The sequence below is a fragment of the Hyperoodon ampullatus genome, assembly GCF_949752795.1.
Source record: "Hyperoodon ampullatus genome assembly, chromosome: 15".
NCBI lineage: Eukaryota > Metazoa > Chordata > Mammalia > Artiodactyla > Ziphiidae > Hyperoodon > Hyperoodon ampullatus.
Genome location: NC_136928.1, coordinates 62,974,690 through 62,999,661, shown reverse-complemented (window position 1 = coordinate 62,999,661; position 24,972 = coordinate 62,974,690). Strand labels below are relative to the sequence as shown.

General features: G+C 37.0%; 1 protein-coding gene across 1 annotated transcript in view; it reads left to right on the top strand.

Moving 5' to 3' along the window:
- BIRC6 (baculoviral IAP repeat containing 6) overlaps positions 1–23,581 on the top strand; it is a gene marked incomplete at both ends in the record, with an annotated part of 232,550 nt that extends 208,969 nt beyond the window's left edge. Inside the window, 6 exon segments of the mRNA XM_079721218.1 lie at positions 2,263–2,480; positions 4,704–4,865; positions 7,361–7,438; positions 14,864–15,052; positions 20,688–20,822; positions 23,402–23,581. Coding sequence (XP_079577344.1) covers positions 2,263–2,480; positions 4,704–4,865; positions 7,361–7,438; positions 14,864–15,052; positions 20,688–20,822; positions 23,402–23,581 — 962 coding nt within the window.
- Between the last annotated feature and the right edge of the window lie 1,391 nt (positions 23,582–24,972).

The following is a 24,972-nucleotide window of genomic DNA, read 5'->3' as shown; positions in this document are numbered from 1 at the left end:
AAAAAAAAATGTAGATTTATGTCATAACTGTCAGAGTCATAGGCCAGAGCCTTTGATTAATGTTAGTCAGCCAGGAGGCTTCTCTCATTATCACTTAAAATCATAAACTCTACCAGTTGGACGTGACTTTAAATGTAATTGAGTTTTGCTATCCATTGACTTTTAGAATAATTTAGAAAAAATAACGGGTTTTCTGTTGTGTTGTTTTTTAGTAAACTGCATTTTCTAACTATGTATCAAATATTTTCTCATATCACGATTCTTGTACAACTTGATATTTATTGACTGCCTAATATTTTTATAAGTCTAATTATTTTTTTAAAGTACTTTATATATATATATTTTTATTTTTTTGGCTGCGCTGGGTCTTTGTTGCTCCGTGCGGGCTGTCTCTAGTTGTGGTGAGCAGGGGCTAGAACGTGGGCTCAGTAGTTGTGGTGCATGGGCTTAGTTGCCCCTCAGCATGTGGGATCTTCCCAGACCAGGGATTGAACCTGTGTGCCCTGCATTGGCAGGCAGATTTTTAACCACTGGATGACCAGGGAAGTCCTTGACTGCCTAATATTCTCATATAAAGTACTGTCATTTGTTTAACCAATAACTAGACCTTTAGGTTGTTTCCAGTTTTTTAGTAACGTCAGCAACATCTCAGTGGGCATTATTTCATATAAATATTTGTACACATCCAGGATTATTTCCTTAGGAAAAATTAATAGAAGAGGAATTGCTGAATCAAGCAGTATGTAGGTTTTTAACAACTAGCCATTATCTTTGATTGTATATTTTAATAAAATTTTGGTATAAGAAGACCCTGTTTTCTTATAGATATATGATATAAAAATTTCCTCCAGGCATGGGGATAGGCTCATGTGTGTATCTGGTGGATTGCTATTTATAAAACTCAAAGGAAATATATCCCTGTATTATGTGAAAGGCAGCAGAGTTGAGCAGATGAAATAACCCTGGTTTACAAGTTTACTGATAGAAACTACTCAGTAGTCTTGCTGAGACATAGTACATTTGTAGTGCACAGACCCATGACACTGTTTATAGGTCTTCCCCTTTTTTCTAGATTATAAACTTCTTGAAGACAGATATATTTTCCTGTTTATTATTTAACCCAAAGAGCCTAGGACCTTGTACTTAGTAAGTTCTTGGTAAAATTTACTGCATTAATGGTAATTATAATGTAGTTTTCATGTTTTTCTGTATATTTAGAATTGTGTGAACACAAGATCAAAAGTTACCATTGTTTCTTTGTATTTGCCCTTGTATCAGTAGGTGGTTTTAATTTAGTTTTATAAGATATTTAAATATCTTTGTTTTCATCCATTGGTGGGGTAGGTTTAATCTGAATTAGAGATAGAGTTCAAATCCATTTTTTTCTTTCTATTTTGTATGGACATATAGCTTATCAGTAAATCATAACTTTAAGTCCTTCCAAATCTGCCTGAATAAACGGTTAAGAATTAACCCATTACTTATATTCTATCAAAGTACTTCAGAGGCTTCCCTAATAATCCTGTTTTATCCTATTAACTTAAATTTCAAAAGTAATACAGAAATAAACGTCAGCCTGTCATTTCTGTTTTCTGATTCCAAATCAGTACAAATATATAAAGACTTATTCTCTTTTTAAAAATGAAATAGGGCTTCCCTGGTGGCGCAGTGGTTGAGAGTCTGCCTGCCGATGCAGGGGACACGGGCTCGTGCCCCGGTCCGGGAAGATCCCACATGCCGCGGAGCGGCTGGGCCCATGAGCCATGGCCTCTGACCCTGCGCGTCGGGAGCCTGTGCTCTGCAGCGGGAGAGGCCACAACAGTGAGAGGCCCGCTACCGCAAAAAAAAAAAAAAGAAAAGAAATATACTGAAATACTTTTTGGCGTTTCATGTTCTGAATTATTTTGGCAAAAAACATTATATGCCATTCATTTTAAGAATAAATTATCTGCTACTTTGCATTGTGATTTAAATGCTTGATATTATATAATCTGCCTGCATGTCCAAATTGTAAATTAAAATTGATTTCTTCCTTTGCTTCCATGACATATTCCATTGCTCTAGCAGCATTAACACACACATGTAGGTATTACATAAACATTTATAGTTTGCTCTTCTTCCACATTGCAGTCCTCTCCATTTTCGGGGGGAAGAAGGGTTAGTGATTTGTTTATTTGTAATTTTTTGTTATTATGACAGCTATCCTCCATTCTGGTTCTTTTTTTTTTTTTTCAGTGGTTTTTTTTTTTTCTTTTCTTTTAGATACGTTTGAGATGGTTTCTGAAGATGAAGATGGGAAATTGGGTTTTAAAGTAAACTACCACTACATGTCTCAAGTGAAAAATGCAAACGATGCTAACAGTGCTGCCAGAGCCCGCCGCCTTGCACAGGAAGCTGTGACGCTCTCAACCTCACTGCCTCTTTCATCGTCCTCTAGTGTTTTTGTGCGCTGTGATGAGGAGCGACTTGACATCATGAAGGTAGAAAAAACAACTTTTTTTCCTATTTCCCTGGCTAATCCAGTTATTCAAATATTCATATAAAGCACTAGAAATAACATGAATTTAAATAAATTTAATAAAAATTCTGTTGACCATTTTGGACATCAGTGAAGGGAGTCCTTTTCTTTTTTTTTTTTTTGTTTTTTTTGTTTTTGTTTTTCTTGCGGTACACGGGCCTCTCACTGTTGTGGCCTCTCCCGTTGCAGAGCACAGGCTCCAGATGCGCAGGCTCAGTGGCCATGGCTCACGGGCCTAGCCACTCTGCAGCATGTGGGATCTTCCTGGACCGGGGCATGAACCCGTGTCCCCTGCATCGGCAGGCGGACTCTCAACCACTGCACCACCAGGGAAGCCCAAGGGAGTCCTTTTCTAATGTTAGTTCAGAGTATGTGGATGAGAGTACTATTCAAAATAAAGATTTAGAAGAAAATACCAAGATACCTTCCCTGAACAAAGGCTGTGTGCACCCTGTCATAGTTTTAGAACATACTATCAAAGGATTTAATGCTGGTCAGTTGAAAAAAAGTTACAGGACTTCTTCCTTGTAATCCAGAATACTTATCTCATGTTTTATACTACCAGTCTTCAAAATTTTTTATCTTTTTTTCTTTTCTAGGAAATTTATATATTTACAGACTCATATGATTTAAGTAATGGTAGTACAATAATAAATAAAACCAGCAGCTTTATGTTTTAACACTGTGGTAATCTGGCCTTAAATTCCAAGAGAAGCTGCAGCTAATAATTTTTAAAGATTTGATACCTGGGGTGGGAGGAACCTTTCTTTACTTGATTTAATTCATGGATTAAATATTGTGTCTTCCTTAGATACACAGCTAAAACTATTGACCCATTGATTTGAATAAGGTTTTTTGCTTGTTTGCTTTTCTGTTTTGCTCTTTTGGATAATTTTTCAGTAGAAATCTCATAGACCTTGCCTATTGACCACACTTTTCCTTGATACAAACAGTAGAGCTGATTATTATATGATTGCCTAGGGAAGTATTTTATTGCTAAATGGACCACACAAGTCCAAACTTGTGACTGTTAAGCATTATGCTTAACAGTCCCAAGTTGGAGCCCCAAAATGTAAATCAGAGTTGTCACAGAACGGGACTCTAGTACCACTTGCCTCCACACACAGCTGTTCAGGACCCAAGGCTTTGCTGCTCATGTCTTGTACACTAAATATCTGTTGATTGACTCAAACATAATTCATTAAATAATTCTGACACTCACTGTTGGGTTCTCTGCTATTTTTTGGACTACCAGTAACCCTAAGGGAAACATCACACCTACTGTTCTCTCAGAACCTTTTTATCATAAATTGTTACATGAAAACATTTATTCCTGTTATCTACTTGTCTCATTATCCCAGAAGAAAATATTTAAAAGTAAGCTATTTCTTGGACTTCCTTGGTGGCGCAGTGGCTGAGAATCTACCTGCCAGTGCAGGGGACACAGGTTCGAGCCCTGGTCCGGGAAGATCCCACATACCATGGAGCAGCTCAGCCTGTGTGCCACAACTACTGAGCCTATGCTCTAGAGCCTGCAAGCCACAACTACTGAGCCTATGTGCCACAAATACTAAAGCCCACGTGCCTAGAGCCCATGCTCTGCATCAAGAGAAGCCACCGCAATGAAGAGTAGCCCCTGCTCGCCTCAACTAGAGAATGACCGTGCGCAGCAATGAAGACCCAATGCAGCCAAAAATAAATAAATAAAATAAATTTATTTTTTAAATGTTAATTTATTTTTTTAAAAAGTAAGCTATTTCTTAAAACATTAACTTGAAGATTTGAAGCAGAAAGTTACTCTCATACCTTTGAGATATGATAATGAATATACCTAGAATCTCAAATTGTTGACAGTAATGTAGAGATCATGAAGGAAAGCTCTTAGAAAAAAAGTAACTTAATATTTTAAAAGGTATCTGCTGTTAAGGTAAGCTTTCCTGCTGCCAATTGGGCATCTCTCTTTTAAAAGCCCATTTTCACCAAAACCAAATCACTTTAATTGTAATTTAAAACCGTTTCCTAGTCCTGTGTATGTTTTTAACTTTTAACTTCATTTTTAACACATTTTGGTAGAGATGTATATAGGATGTAAGAAGATTGTTCTTATTTCATGTTGAATTGTTTTTCTAAATAGTAGCATTTAGGAATAGTAACATAGGCTTTTGTGTTTGTATGTGCATACTAGGTTCTGATAACTGGTCCAGCAGACACTCCTTATGCAAATGGCTGCTTTGAGTTTGATGTCTATTTTCCTCAAGATTATCCCAGTTCACCTCCTCTTGTGAATCTAGAGACGACTGGTGGTCATAGTGTGCGATTCAATCCAAACCTTTATAATGATGGCAAGGTAATGTAATTGCAGTCTTTTGTTTCTAATGCCAAAGTATTGTAACCCAAAGGTTCTTTGTAATTTGAACAGAAATTTTGTTTTAGTTATCTTCTTTTCAAAAGTACGTGAGTTTCTTTGTGCTTCTTTTCCCTGTATGCAAAGATTAGCCTGAGGAATGAGAGAGAAGGAACTAAAAATGGCAGAAACACAACAGTGTTACAAAGCACTTATAGTCTTAAGGGGTTATTGTGAGGGACTAGCTTATTCAACACATTCCTTGGCCAATTGAGAGCTATCTCCACTCAGAAGATAACAGAGCCAGATGCCTGTCTTTGCCATTCACCTTTCTTTACTTTCTATATCTTCAATTCCAGTTATCTTTTCACAATTGCCTGAAGATACTATCCATGTTTTCTATGATATGTACCATTGTGAACTTATTTTTAAAGTTTAATTTGTGTTAAAATGTTTTATATTTTCTTGTAAGTAGGAAGATGTGTTCCTGTCTCCACAAAAATAGTTGACGAAGAGGTATAATAAAAATCATTTCATATGGCAATAAACCTTTAAAAATCAGATTTAAAAGAATAGTCATCACCTTTCAAAGTAATTTTGGACAGTTTGATGAAATTTCAATAGTAAATCCATGCTGAGTGTATTCAATGTTTAAAAATTACTAGAAGGTCAGAAGAAATTTCTCGATTTCATAAGCAGACTCTTTGATGTGAGAATAATAAATGCTTGAAGTTGATCTGGTTTATTAAAGATGGCCCAAGTTTTCCCTTGGTTTTGTCTTCCTATTTTTAAAAGGTGCAGCCTGCCTCCGATCTGTGCTTACAAGTTATCATTTTGTCTTCACCATAAGCTCAAATCGCAAAATTGGAATTCATTTTCTGGGTTTATTGTAGGATACTTAACCAGAGGTAAACCTTGCTTTGTTGGGGAAAGCAAAGAACAGGTCTTTTATAACTGAGCAAAGTAGACAAAGTAGCAGTGTTGACTTTATTCAAGAGAGAGTCTGGAACTTGAATATAGTTTAAGTGTAGATGTTAAGAATTATTTAAGAAATTACTTCCTTGGACTTGCCTGGTGGCACAGTGGTTAAGAATCTGCCTGCCAGAGCAGGGGACCTGGGTTCAAGCCCTGGTCTGGGAAGATCCCACATGCCGTGGAGCAACTAAGCCTGTGCGCCACAACTACTGAGCCTGCACTCTAGATCCCACAAGCCACAACTACTGAGCCCACATGCCACAACTACTGAAGCCTGCACACCTAGAGCCCGTGCTCTGTAACAAGAGGAGCCACTGCAGTGAGAAGCCTGCGCACCGCAACGAAGAGTAGCCCCTCCCCCTCTCGCCGCAACTAGAGAAAGCCCACGTGCAACAACGAAGACCCAATGCAGCCGAAAATAAATAAATTAATTAATTTTAAAAAAATAGAAATTACTTCCTTAAGACTTACTGGTATAGGGAAGAGGTTTAGGGTTTGAGATTCCAGTACCCAGAATTGTATAGTCTGTACATTGGGACTAACATTCAGCCTTGGGATCTAGATCTGTAGTTAGGAAGCAGATCCCTGCCAATGGTAGTCACAGGGATGCTCTAAAAACCAGGTGGAATGGTATGTCTGATAGTGCTTCAAACGATAATTCACAAACCTGTTCAGATACAAGTCTTTTAAAATTATTAATGAATTTATCTACTAAACAAATTGATGTATTTTGCATTATTTTCACAGAGCATTAAAAGAATAGCAAAGAGATGGACTTCTCTGCTTTTTTAAGGACCACTTATTTTCCAAATCTGTTGTCCATTACATGAAATTATTAGCTTACAAGTACAGATAACATGTCCCTGGTTCTCTTTTTCCCAGAGTGACTGTTGGCCTGTGTTTGGCAGATGCTTTGAGTTCATTCTTGCTCTTTGAGTGAACAAGTAACTAATGCGTCTTCGTATTTGTTCCGAGGAGCTCTGGGGATCCTCAGGACCCTCCAGGGAATCTGCAGGGTCCTCCCCTTTCCCACTTCATGTTTGCGTGAGGCCAGATTTTATTCATACATTTCAACCAAAGCAATATATAACAACAAATCAAATGTAGAGGCAGGTATGAAATCAAGATCTCTTCTATTAAGCTATAACCCATTTTCAAAATTTACAGAATTTTGAAAGAGATTTTCTTAAATGTAAAACAATACCACTTTTCCTCACCAAAAATTTTTTTGTTGTTGTTTGGAAAAAGAGTTATTTTTCATTTAAAAATATGTTATTTGTATTAATGTGTAATAGCTGCTAACTCATTTTTCATTATGAAGAAATTATAATGCCACACAGATTTGGATCACATTTGAAGATACCAATTTGTTTTAACAGACCAACCCTTAGGGTTTTCTGGGGGTACATAAAACTGAGATACTTTGACATAATAACATTTCAGTTTTATTTCTAGTTCCGGCAGATTACTTTTAAAAAGCACTCCTTTCAATTCTGTTTATACTTTTCCCCCTTCTTCCTCAGGTTTGTTTAAGCATCTTAAATACATGGCATGGAAGACCAGAAGAGAAGTGGAATCCCCAGACCTCAAGCTTTTTGCAAGTAAACAAATTTCTCTTACAGTTTCACTTAGAAAATAAGGAACCATCTTGGTTTAAGAATATTTATTTTAGCGACCAAGAATAAACATAGTAAACCATAAAAAATAAAAAGCTAGATTGATAGGAAGTACATATTAAATAGCTTATAGGTGAGCAGTTAGTACAATGGAGTTATAGCTCATTTTGAGTTTAGAATCTTAAGTTAGGACATTAGAATTTTCTTTTTGTCAAAATTCCCCTTTAAAAAATCCCTAACTTGCCTTAAAGTACACTCTGGTGCAACAAGATCAGGCAAGACAGATTAGCCTCTTCCATCTCCCAGTCACTATAAGGCTCAAACTCAGGTGAGTAGAATTTAATAACTACTAGTGTTACATGTCTCTCCACACGTGATATGGTTCTTCTGTAATCTAGTTAATAATGGGACTTGGTGCTTCCCTGGTGGCGCAGTGGTTAAAAATCCACTTGCTAGTGCAGGCGACACGGGTTCGACCCCTGGTCCGGGAAGATCCCGCATGCTGCAGAGCAACTAAGCCTGTACGCTACAACTACTGAGTCTGTGCTCTAGAGCCCGTGGGCCACAACTACTGAGCCTGTGCTCCTAGAGCCCGTGCACTGCAACAAGAGAAGCCACCACAATGAGGAGCCCTCCCACCACAATGAAGAATAGCCCCCCACTTGCTGCAACTAGAGAAAGCCCGCATGCAACAACGAAGACCCAACACAGCCAAAAATAAAATAAATAAAATTAAAATTAAAATAAAAATAATAAAATTAAAAAAATAATGGGTCTCATCTGAGGTTTAGAAGTACTGTCCTGGAATTCATAAAACTTGGGATTTGCCATTCTTATTTTGTAGAGCACTTAACACACATGTTTCATAGTCTTGAATTTTTTAAGTTAATTTTCACAAGCCATTTGAGTACATAAAATAAGATGTTATATAGTATCCCATCAAATTTTTTTTGCTGATGCTTTATCTTAATAGTTCAGAATTCCAGGGGCTTCCCTGGTGGCACAGTGGTTGAGAGTCCGCCTGCTGATGCAGGGGACACGGGTTCGTGCCCCGGTCTGGGAAGATCCCACATGCCGCGGCTGGGCCCGTGAGCCATGGCTGCTGAGCCTGCGCTCCGGAGCCTGTGCTCCGCAATGGGAGAGGCCACAACAGTGAGAGGCCCGCATACCGAAAAAAAAAAAAAAAAGTTCAGAATTCCAGCAAAGAGACAGACATATTAATAATAGGAATTAACTTTGTTGCTTGATCATTGAGGAAACAGAAATAAATCACAGTTGCTGCATAATAGTTTAAACTCACATTTGCAGTTTAGTGTTTATTTTAAGAAAGACCACCATAAATTATCCCGAGGTAAGCCTGTTAAAGTTGACCTACCTTGAAAGGATTTTTTTCCTACATTCTTATATTGAATTAAGTAAAAGAGATATGAAAAATCATTCTTTAGGATGTGACTTTTTTAGGTTCTCTGCAAAGACCTTGAAGCAGCCCCATGAATTAAATAGTACTGTAATATAAATTTTTCCTTTGTGCTAACATGGAGACTCAAGAAAAACAGAGATTATATGATCCATGCAAAGTAACTAAGGAAGTTACTAGAATGTTCCCCCAAGTAACTATAATACTTCTTCATTTGAGAAATGATTATGTAGGGGGAGGGATAAATTAGGAGTTTGGGATTAGCAGCTATAGGCTACTATATATAAAATAGATAAACAACAAGGTCCTACTGTATAGCACAGGGATCTATATTCAATATCTTGTAATAACCTATAATGGAAAAGAATATGAAAAGAATATATGTATTCACTTTGCTGTACACCGGAAACTAACAAACACAACATTGTAAATCAACTATACTTCAATTTAGAAAACTAAAAAAGAAATTGTCAATTCTAGTTCAAAAACCTTAAAATATTTTTCTACATGTATGTTACTCTTGTCAACAGAAACTATTTTTATGATGAGTTTTACTCTGAAAGGAAACTCAGAGATATCCTGTTTTTCATGAAGTAAATTAGACTTACCTGAGAAGTGGAATCAATTTTTGAAATTTTTGTTGGATTTATGTAGTTTTAAAAATAAATTTACAGTTTTCCAAGTTTTTAAATTTAAAATTGGATTTGCTTTTAACTTTTATATTATCTGTATGTCTAATATATACCAGAAATCCTGTGAAATAAAGAAACTTATTCTGAAGTGTTTAAATTTTACAACTTTGAAACCTTACTACACATAAAGTATGACCTTTTCTGTATTTTCCCTTTAGGGTTTTTTGTCATATATATAGTTTACATAGTCATAATTAACATAGTAGGTAATTATTTGTATATTGCTTTGTTCACCTAACGTTAGAGCCTATCCAGCTTCCCAGTTTACAATTTTATAATTTGTAAATGCTATGTAATAATCTTTTGAGTTCATATAGTATAACTGAACTATTTCACCGCTGTTGACTAAATATTTCACTTTTACTATTTTAGTTTTAAAAATAATACTATTATTATATGACTCTACATTTTAGATGGTTTACTGAATATAGATTTCCAAATCTGTGACAAAATTGACTTGAGCAAGAACAAGAGAGGCTATATCTTTTCTGTGGCAAGAGTGAATCGCCTTGTTTTGTCCAGATCTTAGGGGAAAACTTTCAGTCTTTCCCCATTGAGTGTGATAATAGCTGTGGATTTTTCATAAATTCCCTTCATCATGTTGAGGACATTCCCCTCTACTAGTTTCTTGAGTATTTTTAACATGAACAGATGTTGGATTTTGTCAAATGCTTTTTCTGTATCTATTGAAATGATTGTATTATTCTTATTTTTTATTCTATTAATATGATATATTAATTTTTTGATATAAACCAACTTTGCTTTCCTGGGATAAAGCTCAGTTGGTCATGGCGTGTAATTCTTTTTATATGTAACTGGATTGTTTGCTAGTATGTGTATATATGTATGTATATATGTGTGTGTGTGTGTGTGTGTATATATATATATATATATATATATACACATACATATATATATATATACATATATATATAGGCCATGCTGAGCGGCTTGCAGGATCTTAGTTCCCCAATCAGGGATTGAACCCTGGCCCAGGCAGTGAAAGCGCCGAGTCCTAACCACTGGACCACTAGGGAAGTCCCAGTTTGCTAGTATTTTTCTTGAGGATTTTTGTATCCATATTTCTAAGAAATATTGGCCTGTATTTTTTTGTGTGTTATACTACTTTATAAACATCATACTAGAAACAAATGCATCTAGGCAGGAACACATTGCCCTTTGTTGTTTATTAGATTCGTTCTTCAGAGGGAGACCAGAGAGCCTTCTTAATTTCTTTACTTTTAAAATTTTATTTATTCTTGGCTGCGTGGGGTCTTTGTTGCTGCGCACAGGCTTTCACTAGTTGTGACGAGTGGGAGCTACTCTTTGTTGTGGTGCGCAGGCTTCTCATTGCGGTGGCTTCTCTTGTTGCGGAACACAGGCTCTAGGTGCTCAGGCTTCAGTAGTCGTGGCACACAGGCTCAGTAGTTGTGGCTCGTGGGCTCTAGAGTGCAGGCTCAGTAGTTGTGGCGCACGGGCTTAGTTGCTCTGCAGCATGTGGGATCTTCCCGAACCAGGGCACTCACCCGTGTCCCCTGCATTGGCAGACGGATTCTTAATCACTGTGCCACCAGGGAATTCCCATTTGTGACGGGTTTTTAATGTTGTTATAATCTACCTAAAATACATAATTAATGCCTATGAATAGTTTGTTCCAGTTGGATGTTAATAAAGATGTCATGTGCAAGAGGAGTTAAACATATTTAATGTCACATAATCAACCATTTATAAATATATTTATAATATAATAATATATAAATACTACCATTTTTCTTAAAATGGAAAGTTCTGGAAATCAGCCTCTGATTATAGTTGTACTCAATAGCAGCATAATTTTCCGTAGAGGAGGATACTTACTATTTTGAAAGGCTAAAAGCATTTTTAACTAAGACTGTTTCTTTCCATTACCCTAAACAAGTTATTAGTTTGTATAACGTAGTTTCTTGTTGCAAATTAATATTTTGGATTGTATACTCTGTACTTTGCTGTGTTTGAAATATATATAATAAAAATTTTTAACATACCAGACCAGGTTAAAGAATTAAATCTTGGGGCTTCCCTGGTGGCGCAGTGGTTAAAAATCCGCCTGCCAATGCAGGGGACACAGGTTCGAGTCCTGGTCCGGGAAGATCCCACATGCCGCGGAGCAGCTAAGCTCGTGCACCACAACTACTGAGCCTGCGCTCTAGAGCCCGCACACCACAACTACTGAGCCCACAGGCCACAACTACTGAAGCCCACATGCCTAGAGCCTGTGCTCTGCAACAAGAGAAGCCACCACAATGAGAAGCCCGCACACCACAACGAAGACTAGCCCCTACTCGCCACACCTGGAGAAAGCCCGCGCGCAACAAAAAAGACCCAACGCAGCCAAAAATAAAATAAATTAAAGAAATTTAAAAAAAAAAGAATTAAATCTTCTGACAAGTTATAATTTGAAAATAAAGGCATTCATAGGAGGCAAGATTGCTGACTGGTTATGGCCTGGTAGGGTTAAAATTTTTGTTTGACACAGACAGTGAAAGGGAGCTGTTATATGGTTCTTGATTTAATCAGCCTCTGAATAAATTATAATGAGAACATCTTACAGTTGTGTGTGTGCTAACATAAAGCTAAAGAGGAGAGGGACTGTAAATTCAGCCTATGAATAAAAGCTTTTTTGACTCTTGACTTTATGAAAATGTCAAAGAACTGACTAAGAATCGGTGAACTTACACCATGGAATGAAAATATATTCTGTTTATTATTAAGTATAACATATATATAGTATATTATGGTACGTAATAGATATTTTTCTGTTAATTACCAACTCATTTTCAACTCATTCTAAGAAAACACTTTAGCCAGATGTGGCTATGATGAATGTTGGGTTTTTTTTGGTTTGTTTGTTTTTTGGTTTGATCCAGGGAGCTCTTTTAATTAAGTTTTGTTGATCAAAATGGAACTCATGCTGACTGCTTTTTTGCATATCCCTATTACATTAAGTTAAAATATATTGTTTTTAGAGTAGGAGTGATTTTGTTTTGCATTTTGCTATCTTTTGGATGTATGCTGTCATTTTCACTCCACGAAAGAATAGCTATTGTGTATTAATTACACATATGAGCCCTACTGTTTTACACCCCTCAACCCCTTATTTAATTCTCACAGTCATCCTATAATGTAAGTAGGTATTATTTCTATTTACAGATGACCAAAAAATGGATTCTGAGGGGATAAAGTTACTCTGCCTACCTTGGTCTCTCTGACTTCAAAATATAGTGTTTCTCAGAGTTAGATAAATCCTATTAATTTAGAATATTAAAAATCAAATCCTTTTAAAAAAGGGAAATCCTCTTCCCAAGGATTTATTTACTGGTTTTTCATGGGAGTGTTTTATGGGCTACAATAAAGTGTGCTGTGAAATAAAATGAGTAAGTAGGTCAGATAATTCAAGGCTCCAGAAATTCCATAAAATGAATATTTTGACTCCTAAATAGCTGAGTTCACCAAAGAAAAATAAAGTGGCATTTATATATTTCCTAAAGGGTACATGTTTAAAAAGTAAATAGAAGATGCCCATAAAAAGTAAATAATAATGTCACCCAGTGAGAAAAAAGCATGTGTTATAAATTATTCTTTGAATTTAATTCCAAGAAATATCGATCTCTGCTAATTTATTTGTTATCAAATGCAGATGTTATAGTTCAGTTTTTTTAGCAGACAATATTAAACTCAAATTTATTTCTCAAATGTAGTTTTCTTTGTTCTATACACAAAGCATCTATTTTTCATTTCCTGTATATAGTTTAGCTCTTTTAAAAAACCAGATGTGGGGCTTCCCTGGTGGCGCAGTGGTTGAGAGTCTGCCTGCCGATGCAGGGGACACGGGTTTGTGCTCCAGTCTGGGAAGATCACACATGCCGTGGAGCAGCTGGGCCTGTGAGCCATGGCCGCTGAGCCTGCGCGTCCGGAGCCTGTGCTCCGCAACGAGAGAGGCCACAACAGTGAGAGGCCCACATACCGCAAATAAATAAATAAATAAATAAATAAAATAAAAAACCAGATGTGTTATGAATCTGAAGTAGTTTGTAAATTGTTTGAATCGCCAGCTGCTTGAGATTTATAAAACTATATTTTGTCTCAAAGGAGTTGAGGTTAAGTAAGTAACTGAATCCTATGTTACAAAATTTCTTTCTCCGCCTTTGTAGATAATGGGAATATACCCTACTCATATAAGAGGAAGATTATTTAAAAGGGAAAAGGAAAGAAACGAATAAATATGCCCTGGAAGATTATTTCAGAAGTGTCAGATTTGAGTTTGGGGAAAGTATATAGCCAAGGGAAATCACTTCCCTTTAGTGATATATTTAGTTTCAGTAAGTTTAAAAATTATGAGATCTTTGCCTCAGAATTATACAGGTTAATTTTTTTTTTCTGTAGTTGACCTTGGCCTCAGTAACATGGTTAGTTCAGGTCATATTTAACTTTGTGTATTCATAAGTCATATATTTCAGGTTCAAGTTTTCCATTTTTAAAAATTTTTAAGAAAACATATCCCTTGACTTCTAAGGTGCATATCCTTGATGTTGTTTAATCATCTTTCCTAATGAAAATTCAACTGCTGCTAATTGTTTTTCATTTATGAAGTGGGAAGATTATAGCTAATATTTTCCTGCCTCCAAAGATGTCATATTAGCCAGTTATATAAGTATATTAGCAAGCAGTACTATATTAACTAAGAGTGAACTCTCAATATTGGTTATATCTGGAGAAACAAACCATCTGTTATTTAAGTAGGGGGTCAGAGGTGGTCTTAGAGCCATGTCATCTTGCCATTGAAAGCTTCTGGTAATATTTTTGTGATACCGTGAAAGTAAATTTTCCTTGGAATGAAAGTAAAGACTGCGTCATGTGTAGTTTTCCTCACAAGTGAGTAGTGTTAGGAGTACATTGTTAGCTTTATGCCCTTTAAGAGTAAGGACAGTTCGAGCAAAATGATGTCTAAATTGGTATGGGATGTTTATAAGCAAGTGGTTTTTTTAGTAGTTTCAGGAAATAGGATCTTCATACCTATTTTTCTTTTTCAAGGGTTCAAGAATATAAAACATATATAAATATTATATAAGATTCTACTGTACCTATTTTAATTTTGCTCTAATAATAAAGTATTTCAATGTCAATTATTAACATCAATTTTATGGTGATAAAGTTATGTGGAAGCACATATTAAAAGGCACTCCTAGTTGATAAAGTAAGGTATTAGTTTACTGGTAGTAAAAATGTCCTGTCATAACTATTCTTTATTTCTTTGGTCCTCAGGTGTTGGTGTCTGTTCAGTCCCTTATATTAGTAGCTGAGCCTTATTTTAATGAACCAGGATATGAACGGTCTAGAGGCACTCCCAGTGGCACACAGAGTTCTCGAGAATATGATGGAAACATTCGACAAGCAACGGTTAAGTGGGCAATGCTAGAACAAATCAGAAACCCTTCACCATGTTTTAAAGAGGTATGTTTAATAAAATTAATGAAATACTTTATTAAAGACATAATAGAATATAGTTTAGGTATTATACTTCCCTTTATATCTGTGGTATACTAAAGTTTACTCTTGTTTTTAGTCTTGAAAAATCAGTAATAATATAGTACAGATGAATTTTTTAAACCATTTACTTCCTAAAAGGCGTCTGACTATATTTTTGGACAGTTTTATTAATTCTTTATTTTTCATGGCTACTGTTCTACTAGCATACTGTGCTAGTTATTATGTTAGTATATGCTAGAATATGTTACTAAAATATTCTTCATAAAAATACTTTTTTATTAGAGATTAAGATACTTTCTAATTATCTTGCAAATAGAAACTTTGCCCTTATACTAATATCTGTGTGTGAAATTGAAGAAAAAGACATTTTCTTTTCTTTAGGAAAAGTTGAACTTAGTTTCTGAAACCAGTCTTGATACTGTCATGTGCTTTCATTTTACCACATCCTGAAGTGTGGCTCTTTTCCTGTACTTAGTTATCTCTCCTTAGTCTGCCTAAAATATGATTGTATTTTTCACTTGTTACATCAGATTACTTCATCACATCTTACTTTAACTCTGTCATGAAACATTTTTCTTTCCTAAATCGTTTCCCTTGATCATCAGTTTCTTACGTTGTGCTAGAAACACAACACTTTAGACGAGGAATTGGCATATTTACCTGATAGAAAATTGATCTTTAATACAGTTAAGCAAATATTATGTGTGAACTCTATGTAGCATCACACGCGAAACTCTCTTCATTAAGTAGTATCGATGAATATACTCTGAAGGAATGTAAAAACGTTTCTTCCTTTTGTTATTACTAAATGAATTTGCACTTTGAATGACATAGTTGGGTATTTTACTTTTGCAAAGGCTTGTATTCAAGGCTGTGGGTAATTGCTTTTCCTAATATTACAGGAAATGCAAACATGCATTTCTTTGTACACTTAAGCTTAATGTTCTGTCCCTTTTCAAGTTTGGGTTACTTACATTAAGTAATTCATTTGGCAGCCATGTGGAATATCAGCTGTTGCTAGGTACTGCTCTAAGGCACTCTGAACTCAAGGAAAAGTGAAAGTCAGTTCCTGCCCTTGATAAACTTATATTCCTCCTGTTTGTATCATAAATTAATTTCTTAGTGCCCTTAAGACTCAAATAATGTATCCAGATATGTAAACTACTTGACAAGTCTACTAGAGTGTATAATAACCACCTCAAATTTAACACTGCAAAACTGCACTCTTGATTCTTCCTTCCTTTCTTCTCTCAGTAAAAGCACCATGGTCTAAACCCAAAACCCTAACCACGTGTGGCTTCATTCTTTTACTCACATACCACATTCAATCTGTTGACAAATTTCGTTCCACCATTCAAAGCATAATCAAAATGTGATGATAAAATATATTTTCGCTGTGACCAAAAAGGGCTTAATTTCCAAAATATACAAACAGCTCATACAACTCAATAACAAAAAAACAACCCAGTCAAAAAAATGGGCAGAAGACCTAAAGAGACATTTCTCTAAAGAAGACATAGAGATGGTCAATAAGCATATGAAAAGATGCTTAGCATTGCTAATTATTAGAGAAGTGCAAATCACAACTACAGTGAGGGAGGCTTCCCTGGTGGAGCAGTGGTTAAGAATCCGCCTGCCAATGCAGGGAACAGGGGTTCAAGCCCTGGTCCGGGAAGATCTCACATGCCGCGGAGCAACTAAGCCCGTGGGCCACAACTACCGAGCCTGCGCTCTAGAGTCCGTGTGCTGCAACTACTGAGCCCGCGTGCCATGACTACTGAAGCCCACACGCCTAGAGCCCGTGCTCTGCAACAAGAGAAGCCACCGCAATGAGAAGCCCGCGCACCACAACAAAGAGTAGCCCCTGCTCGCCACAACTAGAGAAAGCCCGCACGCAGCAACGAAGACCCAACGCATCCAAAAATAAATAAATAAGTAAATTAATTAATTTAAAAAAAAGAAAAACTACAGTGAGGTACCACCTCACACTGGTCAGAGTGGCCATCATCAAAAAATCTACAAGGCTTCCCCAGTGGCGCAGTGGTTGAGAATCCACCTGCCAATTCAGGGGACACAGGTTTGATCCCTGGTCCAGGAAGATCCCACAAGCCACGGAGCAACTAAGCTCGTGTGCCACAACTACTGAGCCTGTGCTCTAGAGCCTGTGAGCCACAACTACTGAACCCGTGTGCCGCAACTACTGAAGCCTGCATGCCTAGAGCCCATGCTTCACAATGAGATAAGCCACCGCAATGAGAAGCCCGTGCACCGCAACAAAGAGTAGCGCCCGCTCGCCACAACTAGAGAAAGCCCTGCGCACAGCAACAAAGACCCAACACAGCCAAAAATTAATTAATTAATTAAAAAAAAAAGATACATGCACCCCGATGTTCATGGCTACACTATTTACAATAGCCAAGACATGGAAGCAACCTGAATGTCCATTGATAGATGAATGGATAAAGGTGTGGTATATATGCAATAGAATACTACTCATCCATAAAAAAAATGAAATAATGCCATTTGCAGCAACAAGGATGGACCTAGAGATTATCATACTAAGTGAAGTAAGTCAGACAGAGAAAGACAAATACCGTATGATATCACTTATATGTGGAATCTAATTGAACTTAAATCTAAAATGAACTTATTTACAGAACAGAAACAGACTCGCAGACACAGAAAACAAACTTACGGTTACCAAAGGGGAAAGGAGGTGGGGGAGGGATAAAGTAGGAGTTTGGGATTAGCAAATACAAACTACTGTATATAAAATAGATAAACAACAAGGTTCTACTGTGTAGTACAGGGAACTATATTCAATGTTCTGTAATAAATCATAATGGAAAAGAATATGTATGTATATGTATAACTGAATTACTTTGCTGTATCCAGAAACGGACACAACATTGTAAATCAACTATACTTTAATTAATTAATTAATTAATTAATTGCCATGGCCAGCCTATTTCAGGCTCCCATTACCGGGACTTCCCTGGTGGCGCAGTGATTAAGACTCTGCGCTGCCAATGCAGGGGGCCCAGGTTTGATCCCTGGTCACGGAACTAGATCCCACATGCATGCTGCAACTAAGGAGCCGGCAAGCCACAACTAAGGAGCCCGCCTGCCGCAACTAAGACCCAGTGCAGGGACTTCCCTGGTGACACATGGGTTAAGAATCTGCCTGCCAACACGGGACACGGGTTCAATCCCTGGTCCGGGAATATCCCATATGCCAGTGGAGCAGCTAAGCCCGTGCGCCACAACTACTGAGCCTGCACTCTAGAGCCTGCGAGCCACAACTACTGAGCCCGCATGCCACGACTACTGAAGCCCACGTGCCTAAAACCCATGCTCCACAACAAGAGGAGCCACCACAATGAGAAGCCCGTGCACCACAACGAAGAGGAGCCCCTGCTCCCCACAACTAGAGAAAGCCTGTGCGCAGCAACGAAGACCCAACGCAGCCAAAAGTAAATAAATTAATTTATTTATTTAAAAAAAAAAACCTGGTGCAACCAAACAAATAAATATTTTTAAAAAACCAAACGAAAAATCAAGCTACCATTACCTATTGCTTGAATTGTTGAAGTAGTTTTCTGATTTCGCTGCTTCCACTTTGTCCTACAATGGTTCCCCACGCGTAATCAGATCATCTCACTCCATTGACTTCCCATTAATTGAAGATGAAAACACAGAGTCCTTACCATAGCCTTCAAAGCTCTACATTGTCTGGCTCCTGTCTACCTATCCTTCAGCATCTCTAAGAGTTCAAAGGCTTTTGATACCAAATGTTAGGTTGTGGAACAACTGGAGCTCTGATATATCAATACTTTCTAACATATTAATACTTTCAGGTAATAAGCCTAATATATGCTTTATGACTAGCAATTCCATTCCTTGGTATATGCTCAATAGCAGTTGTGTACATATTGGGTGTAGAGAATGTTTATAACATTGCCAAAAATTGGAAACAGTCTGATCAGCAGAATGAACGGAGAAATCACGGAATTTTCATAAAGTGGAATACAGCAGTGTAAATGAGTGAACTCCTGCACACATTAAGATGGACAAATATCATAAACACAATAAAGAGCATAAGAAGCCAGGCACAAGAGTACTTTCTATATGATTCTATTTATAAAAAGTTCAAAACTGAGTTAAACTCATACTTAAAGAAGTTAGTATAGTGTATACTTTTCGATGAGGGTTAATGGTAAGAAGTAGCACAAGGGGGTCTTCCGGCGTGCTTGGTAATGTTCTGTTTCTTATCTAAGTAGAGGTTGTTTTCTTGTGTTCACTGTGGGAAAATGCGTTCATTTACACACATGATTTGGGCACTTTTCTGTATATGTTAAACGTCAGTTTTTAAATGTATTCAAAGAAATTTGTAAGTATACACAGTCAGTCAGTGTAATTTGTTGGTTCATGCTTAAAGTTTTGTTTTGTTTTCTGGAAGAATAAACTGCTAACACGGGACTCAGAGTGGGGACATGACTTTCACAAAAAGGAAATAAGTATAATTTGAAACAATAATTCTTTCTCATCTTTTAGAACCTAGCTCACATTAAAGGGGTACCCCTTGTCCATGAATGCTTTTCTAATTTTCCCAGTCAGTTGTGGCCTGCTACTTTTTTAATTTCATGGGATTTGTTTTTGTTTTTTATTGTTGTTGTTTTGTATTTTTCAAAACGTATCTTTTTCTTGTGCACTCATCTCCCATCTTATTCTGTGGTTACCATGGTTCTTCATATCAGGTGGTTTCGTACTCATTTTTGTATCCCTGTACGCATCAAACTCAATAACTTATTGGTGTTTTACATCCATTCCCAGTTTTTCCTAATGATTTTTCCCTTGTAGGTATTATTGCCTTTTCTTTAGAGGAGAAAGCTCATTGGGCAACGTAGTAAGTAGCTCACCCAGAATACAGAATAATAATTCCAAAATAATCTATTTTCTAGCTTAAATTTGTCAAAAACAGACTTTTACTACATACACAGAAATTTTACTCAGTTTTTCAAAGAAAGAATTTCAAAAATCTGAAATATAAAGCACATTTATCACAAGGAGTTAAACGTCATAAAATAAAATCTTGTTCATAAGTTAACCAGAAGACAAAATTAAGAGAGTAATAATATTGCCTATTTTGGGCTATGTTCTGATTTCTGTGCGAATGCCTGTGATTGAGAATCTCTTTACTCATCTAAATGTTCTTTGAGTTCTCTTTGAAAGATAGAAATTGACAGTTTTTCTGTTGTCAATACTTTTTCTCCTGGTTATTCATTTATTTACATTTGCCTTCTGACTCTATTGTTTTATAGATGTCTTATGTTCTCTGGATAGGATTAACTACTGAAATGTCTGAGTGGGATTGGGCATTATTTTCTGCTTATAGAACTGGGTATTTCAACACAAGTCATCTGATGTCATAATCCTGATTCTTTCCTGTTAATAACGTAGAGTGTTCACCACATTGAGTTTTGTGGAGAGAAAAGAAATGCCATGTCTTTTAAATTTCATGTTTTTGTAATGCCACATACTTTGTCTTTTAAATTTTGACCCGATCACATTTTGTTCTCTTGCTTGGTTTATTCTTAAGGTTATACATAAACATTTTTACTTGAAAAGAGCTGAGATCATGGCCCAGTGTGAGGAGTGGATTGCAGACATCCAGCAGCACAGCAGTGATAAGCGCGTAGGCAGGACCATGTCTCACCATGCAGCAGCTCTCAAGGTGAGTAACCCTCCCTAACAGGAGCCTTGTTGGTGGCTTTAAAAGAAGAGTTGTATATTCACTGACAGAACCATGATGACTGCTAGAAAGAAACATTAAATTTATTAAGTTCAGAGGTTACCCAGAAGTCTATAGAAAAGATACATTCCTTTTGACAATGAAGTGACAGTTCCTAAAATTAAAAATGAGTATAGGGACTGAGCCAACAGAGTTTCATAGAGTTGTTTGACAATGATGGCAAGAAAATGTGCTCCATGACAGTTTGCATTAGCTTTTCCCTGAGCCTCTTACCTTCCAGAATTTTATTACTTGGAGTAATGAGGGAGATGGTAGCTACAGAGCCTCCAACACCTGATTGGTGTGGAAGTGTCTGTGATACAATCCTGTTTTGGGGGAGGTGAGCTGTTGTTTTCAACTAGGGCGTTCACAGAATGGAAATGTAGTACATGATGGTTTTGGAGATTTTTTTTTTTTTTTAATGTGGGAATCATACCTTCAAAGGCCACCCTTTTTCCCCTGCCTTGGGAGATACCTGTCTTTACTCACCTCTGTTGCTTTTATCCTCCACTGATTATGGTCATCTCTACTGGCTCCTTTCCTTCTAACTTTAAAAGTATCTTCACTTGAAATGATTAGGTGATAATGATAAGGATTTATTAGGTTTTTTTATTGGTGAATTTTTTTAATGTCCCTATTTTTCAGGTTACATACAGAAATATTTATGAATGTAAAACCATACAATATCTGGGGTTTGCTTCAAAACAAAATGAGAAAAGTGGTGGTATTATAGATGAAGAAAGACTAGCTCTGAGTTGACAAATGTTGAAGCTCGGTGATAGATTCATGGGAGTTTATTTTATATTCTGCTTACTTCTGTATATGTTTGAGATTTTCCATTATAAAAACCTTTAAAAAGAAAATTTTTTTTCTCCTTAACATTTGCATCCCCTTAAGCTAGTTTTATTTTGCCCCTGTAATTATAAAAATGTTTCTCTCCTTTTACTCCAAAAACTAGAGCTGTTAACACTTTTGCCTCCATTTGTAAATAACCCTCTCACCAATCCACGTTTTGCAGTTGAATTTCCATTCTACGGAAGTTACCCACTATTCAGTTCTCAAAGTGACCCTGGCTCTGCTCTCTACACACCTCTGTCCCCTCCATGCATCTCTCTCCCCTCCAGGCCTTTACAGATGCTTACTTTTGCCTGCTCTACTGGCTCACTTCTGTTCAGTTTTCAGCTTAAATTTCACTTCGTGGAAACTTGCCTTGACTTTTAAATTAGATGATTTCAGTATAATCTCTAGTAACACTGTTGCCTACTTAATAAAAACAGTCCTAACACTGGTCTAATGTTCCTTTTTTCTCTGTACTTCTCATCTGTGGGCTATCTTGGCTCCTCTTCTCACACTCTTAATTCTTTCAGCTTGTTTTTTCTTTCCCCTTCTTCTGAATGATTGTGTACCCTTCCTATTTGGCCCTTAGGACTATTTTATTCTCTTTCTCTATCATTGTATCTATACCCCTGACATTGGCCATTTTCTCTTTAAAAGCGACTTTGCAAACTGTTGTCTGCTCTTAGCTTTCTCAGAGTCATATTACTGGCATTTTTACTTGGACGCCCTGTCATCACTCTTCATTGAAGATCTAAAAAAGAGAACTTATCTTTCTTTCAATCAAATCTTATAACTTTCTGTATTTTCTTAATTTTAAACAACTTTTCTCTGTCTTAAAATCTTCAGATTTTATTTCACTCCCGCTTCATCTAGTATACTTACCTGGTCAGTGCTAGGTCCTATCAGTGCTGCCTTCATACAGGGATTCTCCTCCCCATTATTCTCCTCAGTTCCTATAGCTCAATCGTTTAGATATATCTTTCCCTTACACAAAACCTCAGTGGCTAAAGTCCAGCTTCTTTTGCTTTGTTATTTCAGTCAGTGTCTTGTTTTTATCTCAAATTCTTTTTTTTTTTTTTTTTTTTTTGCGGTACGCGGGCCTCTCACTGTTGTGGCCTCTCCCGTTGCGGAGCACAGGCTCCGGATGCGCAGGCTCAGCGGCCATGGCTCACGGGCCCAGCCGCTCCGCGGCATGTGGGATCCTCCCGGACCGGGGCATGAACCCTTGTCCCCTGCATCGGCAGGCGGACTCTCAACCACTGCGCCACCAGGGAAGCCCCGGTTTTATTTTAATTTATGGACTGTCTCTCAAAAATTTTAGTCAGAGGCAGCATGTATTACAAGTCAAGATGTTATTCTCTTTAAAACCATATATGGCAAATGACTGTTGTCCTCTAAGTCATTAGTAATGCTGTTTTTGTCACAGGTGTTGGGGCATTGGTAGGGTCTGTGGGCGTGCTACTCAGTACTCAGGGCTTATCAGCAGCATCAGTTACTTTGAGGTTAGAGATTTGTGCCAACTTTGTTCACTGCCTGTTAGAGCAGCTAGCTTAAGGAAGGTCTTAATAAATATTTCTAGACCTAATGCTTTGGGTTTTGTTTTGAACTCAACTCTTCCCTCCAGTGATGTTGTGCTAGTATCCCAGGGTTTACAATTCTAACATCACTCATTTTCCCCTGCGTAGCGTCACACTGCTCAGCTCCGAGAAGAGCTGCTGAAACTTCCCTGTCCTGAAGACTTGGACCCTGATGCTGATGATGCCTCGGAAATGTGCAGTGCCACAGCGGGTGCTGAGGAGACTCTAATGCATGATCAGGTCAAACCCAGCAGCAGTAAAGAACTCTCCAGTGACTTCAAATTGTGAGCTGCATTGATATGGACTTCATAGACGCAGAGGCTTTGAAGCACAAGCCAAATATGTCAATATTTGTATGTAAGAAACTAATTATGTAATAGGTAATGAAACTGAAACTATACTACACCCTTAAGGAGATCCGGTTTAATTCAAGGTGATCTTTTATTTACCTGTACAAGAGTGTAAACTTTTTTGTGCTTTTATTTTTCACTTGTGAGAACCACTGATTGGTATGTTCAACAAATTTGTGTATACAAAGAAATGGATAAATCACTGATTATATAAGGGAAACTACCTTAGGAAAGAATGTTTACTGAATTTTTTTTTTTTTTTTTTTTTACTGTAGAGTGAAGGGTTGTTAACAAAGAATATATATTGGTCATTCTTACAACTACTATTTAAAGTCAGCAACTTTTCACTGAATTTGATAGATTTTATGTTTGGCCATATCTTCATGCTCATATTTGATTTCTGAAGACCTCCTACATACACTTCAATAAAAGTTAAATGGACATACTCCCTCTTTTTTGATTTTCTGGTACATTTTTTAAATGATAAATCTGCCATAAAATGCATTATAGCTGGAGACTTGCACTTGTATGGATGAATTTATTACATTCAACGTATTTAATTTTATGCTTTCTAAAATTCTAAGATGCAGAAAAATAAATGAACTTGATTTTATTCTATGCCAATATTGGGCCTGTGAATGTATCTGTTATTTGAAATTAAGTATATGGAGAGGAATGGTCAATTTGAAAAGTCACTCTAAACTGAGTTTTTCCTAAAGGGCTCCTTTCTTCCTGGACTATCTGGTTTTATTACTAACGTCACATGTATGTGTTAAACATTGAGGCTCTGTAGAGCAGAGAGGATGTACCTCTCTGGTGCTGTTACAGTACATTCTGTACTTGCCATATAGGCTCATTTTCATGCAAATTCTTCCTAGAGCCAAATAAATAAAGACTTAGGTGTATTGGTATGTCTTGTTTCTAAAACAGTTTGCCATGGTGTGAAATGCTATTTCTACAAAGAATTGGACACTTTCAAGAGCTACTCACGAGAAAGGGAAGGCTATTTTTTCAAAACCCGTTATCACAAAGGAAGAGTTAAGGTGATTCTTGATAGTGTTTATATAAAATAAACTGGCGTGTGGAAACCCTGAATCTGGAGCTGACCTGAAGGAGAAGCTGTATCCTGAGCAGTGAGTTACTCTCTGAAGGAAAAGGGGAACTAGGGATCGTGATACTCTCTCAACAAGGTACAGAGCTCCTTAAAGTGAATAAAGTGTGTGACCAGGAAATCAAAGGTTCCAAAACACACAGCATTAGGTCTAGTGGGTGATGAGTTACACAAGCATGACAAAATCGAGTCAGTTTATGAGAAAGCAGAGTCAATTA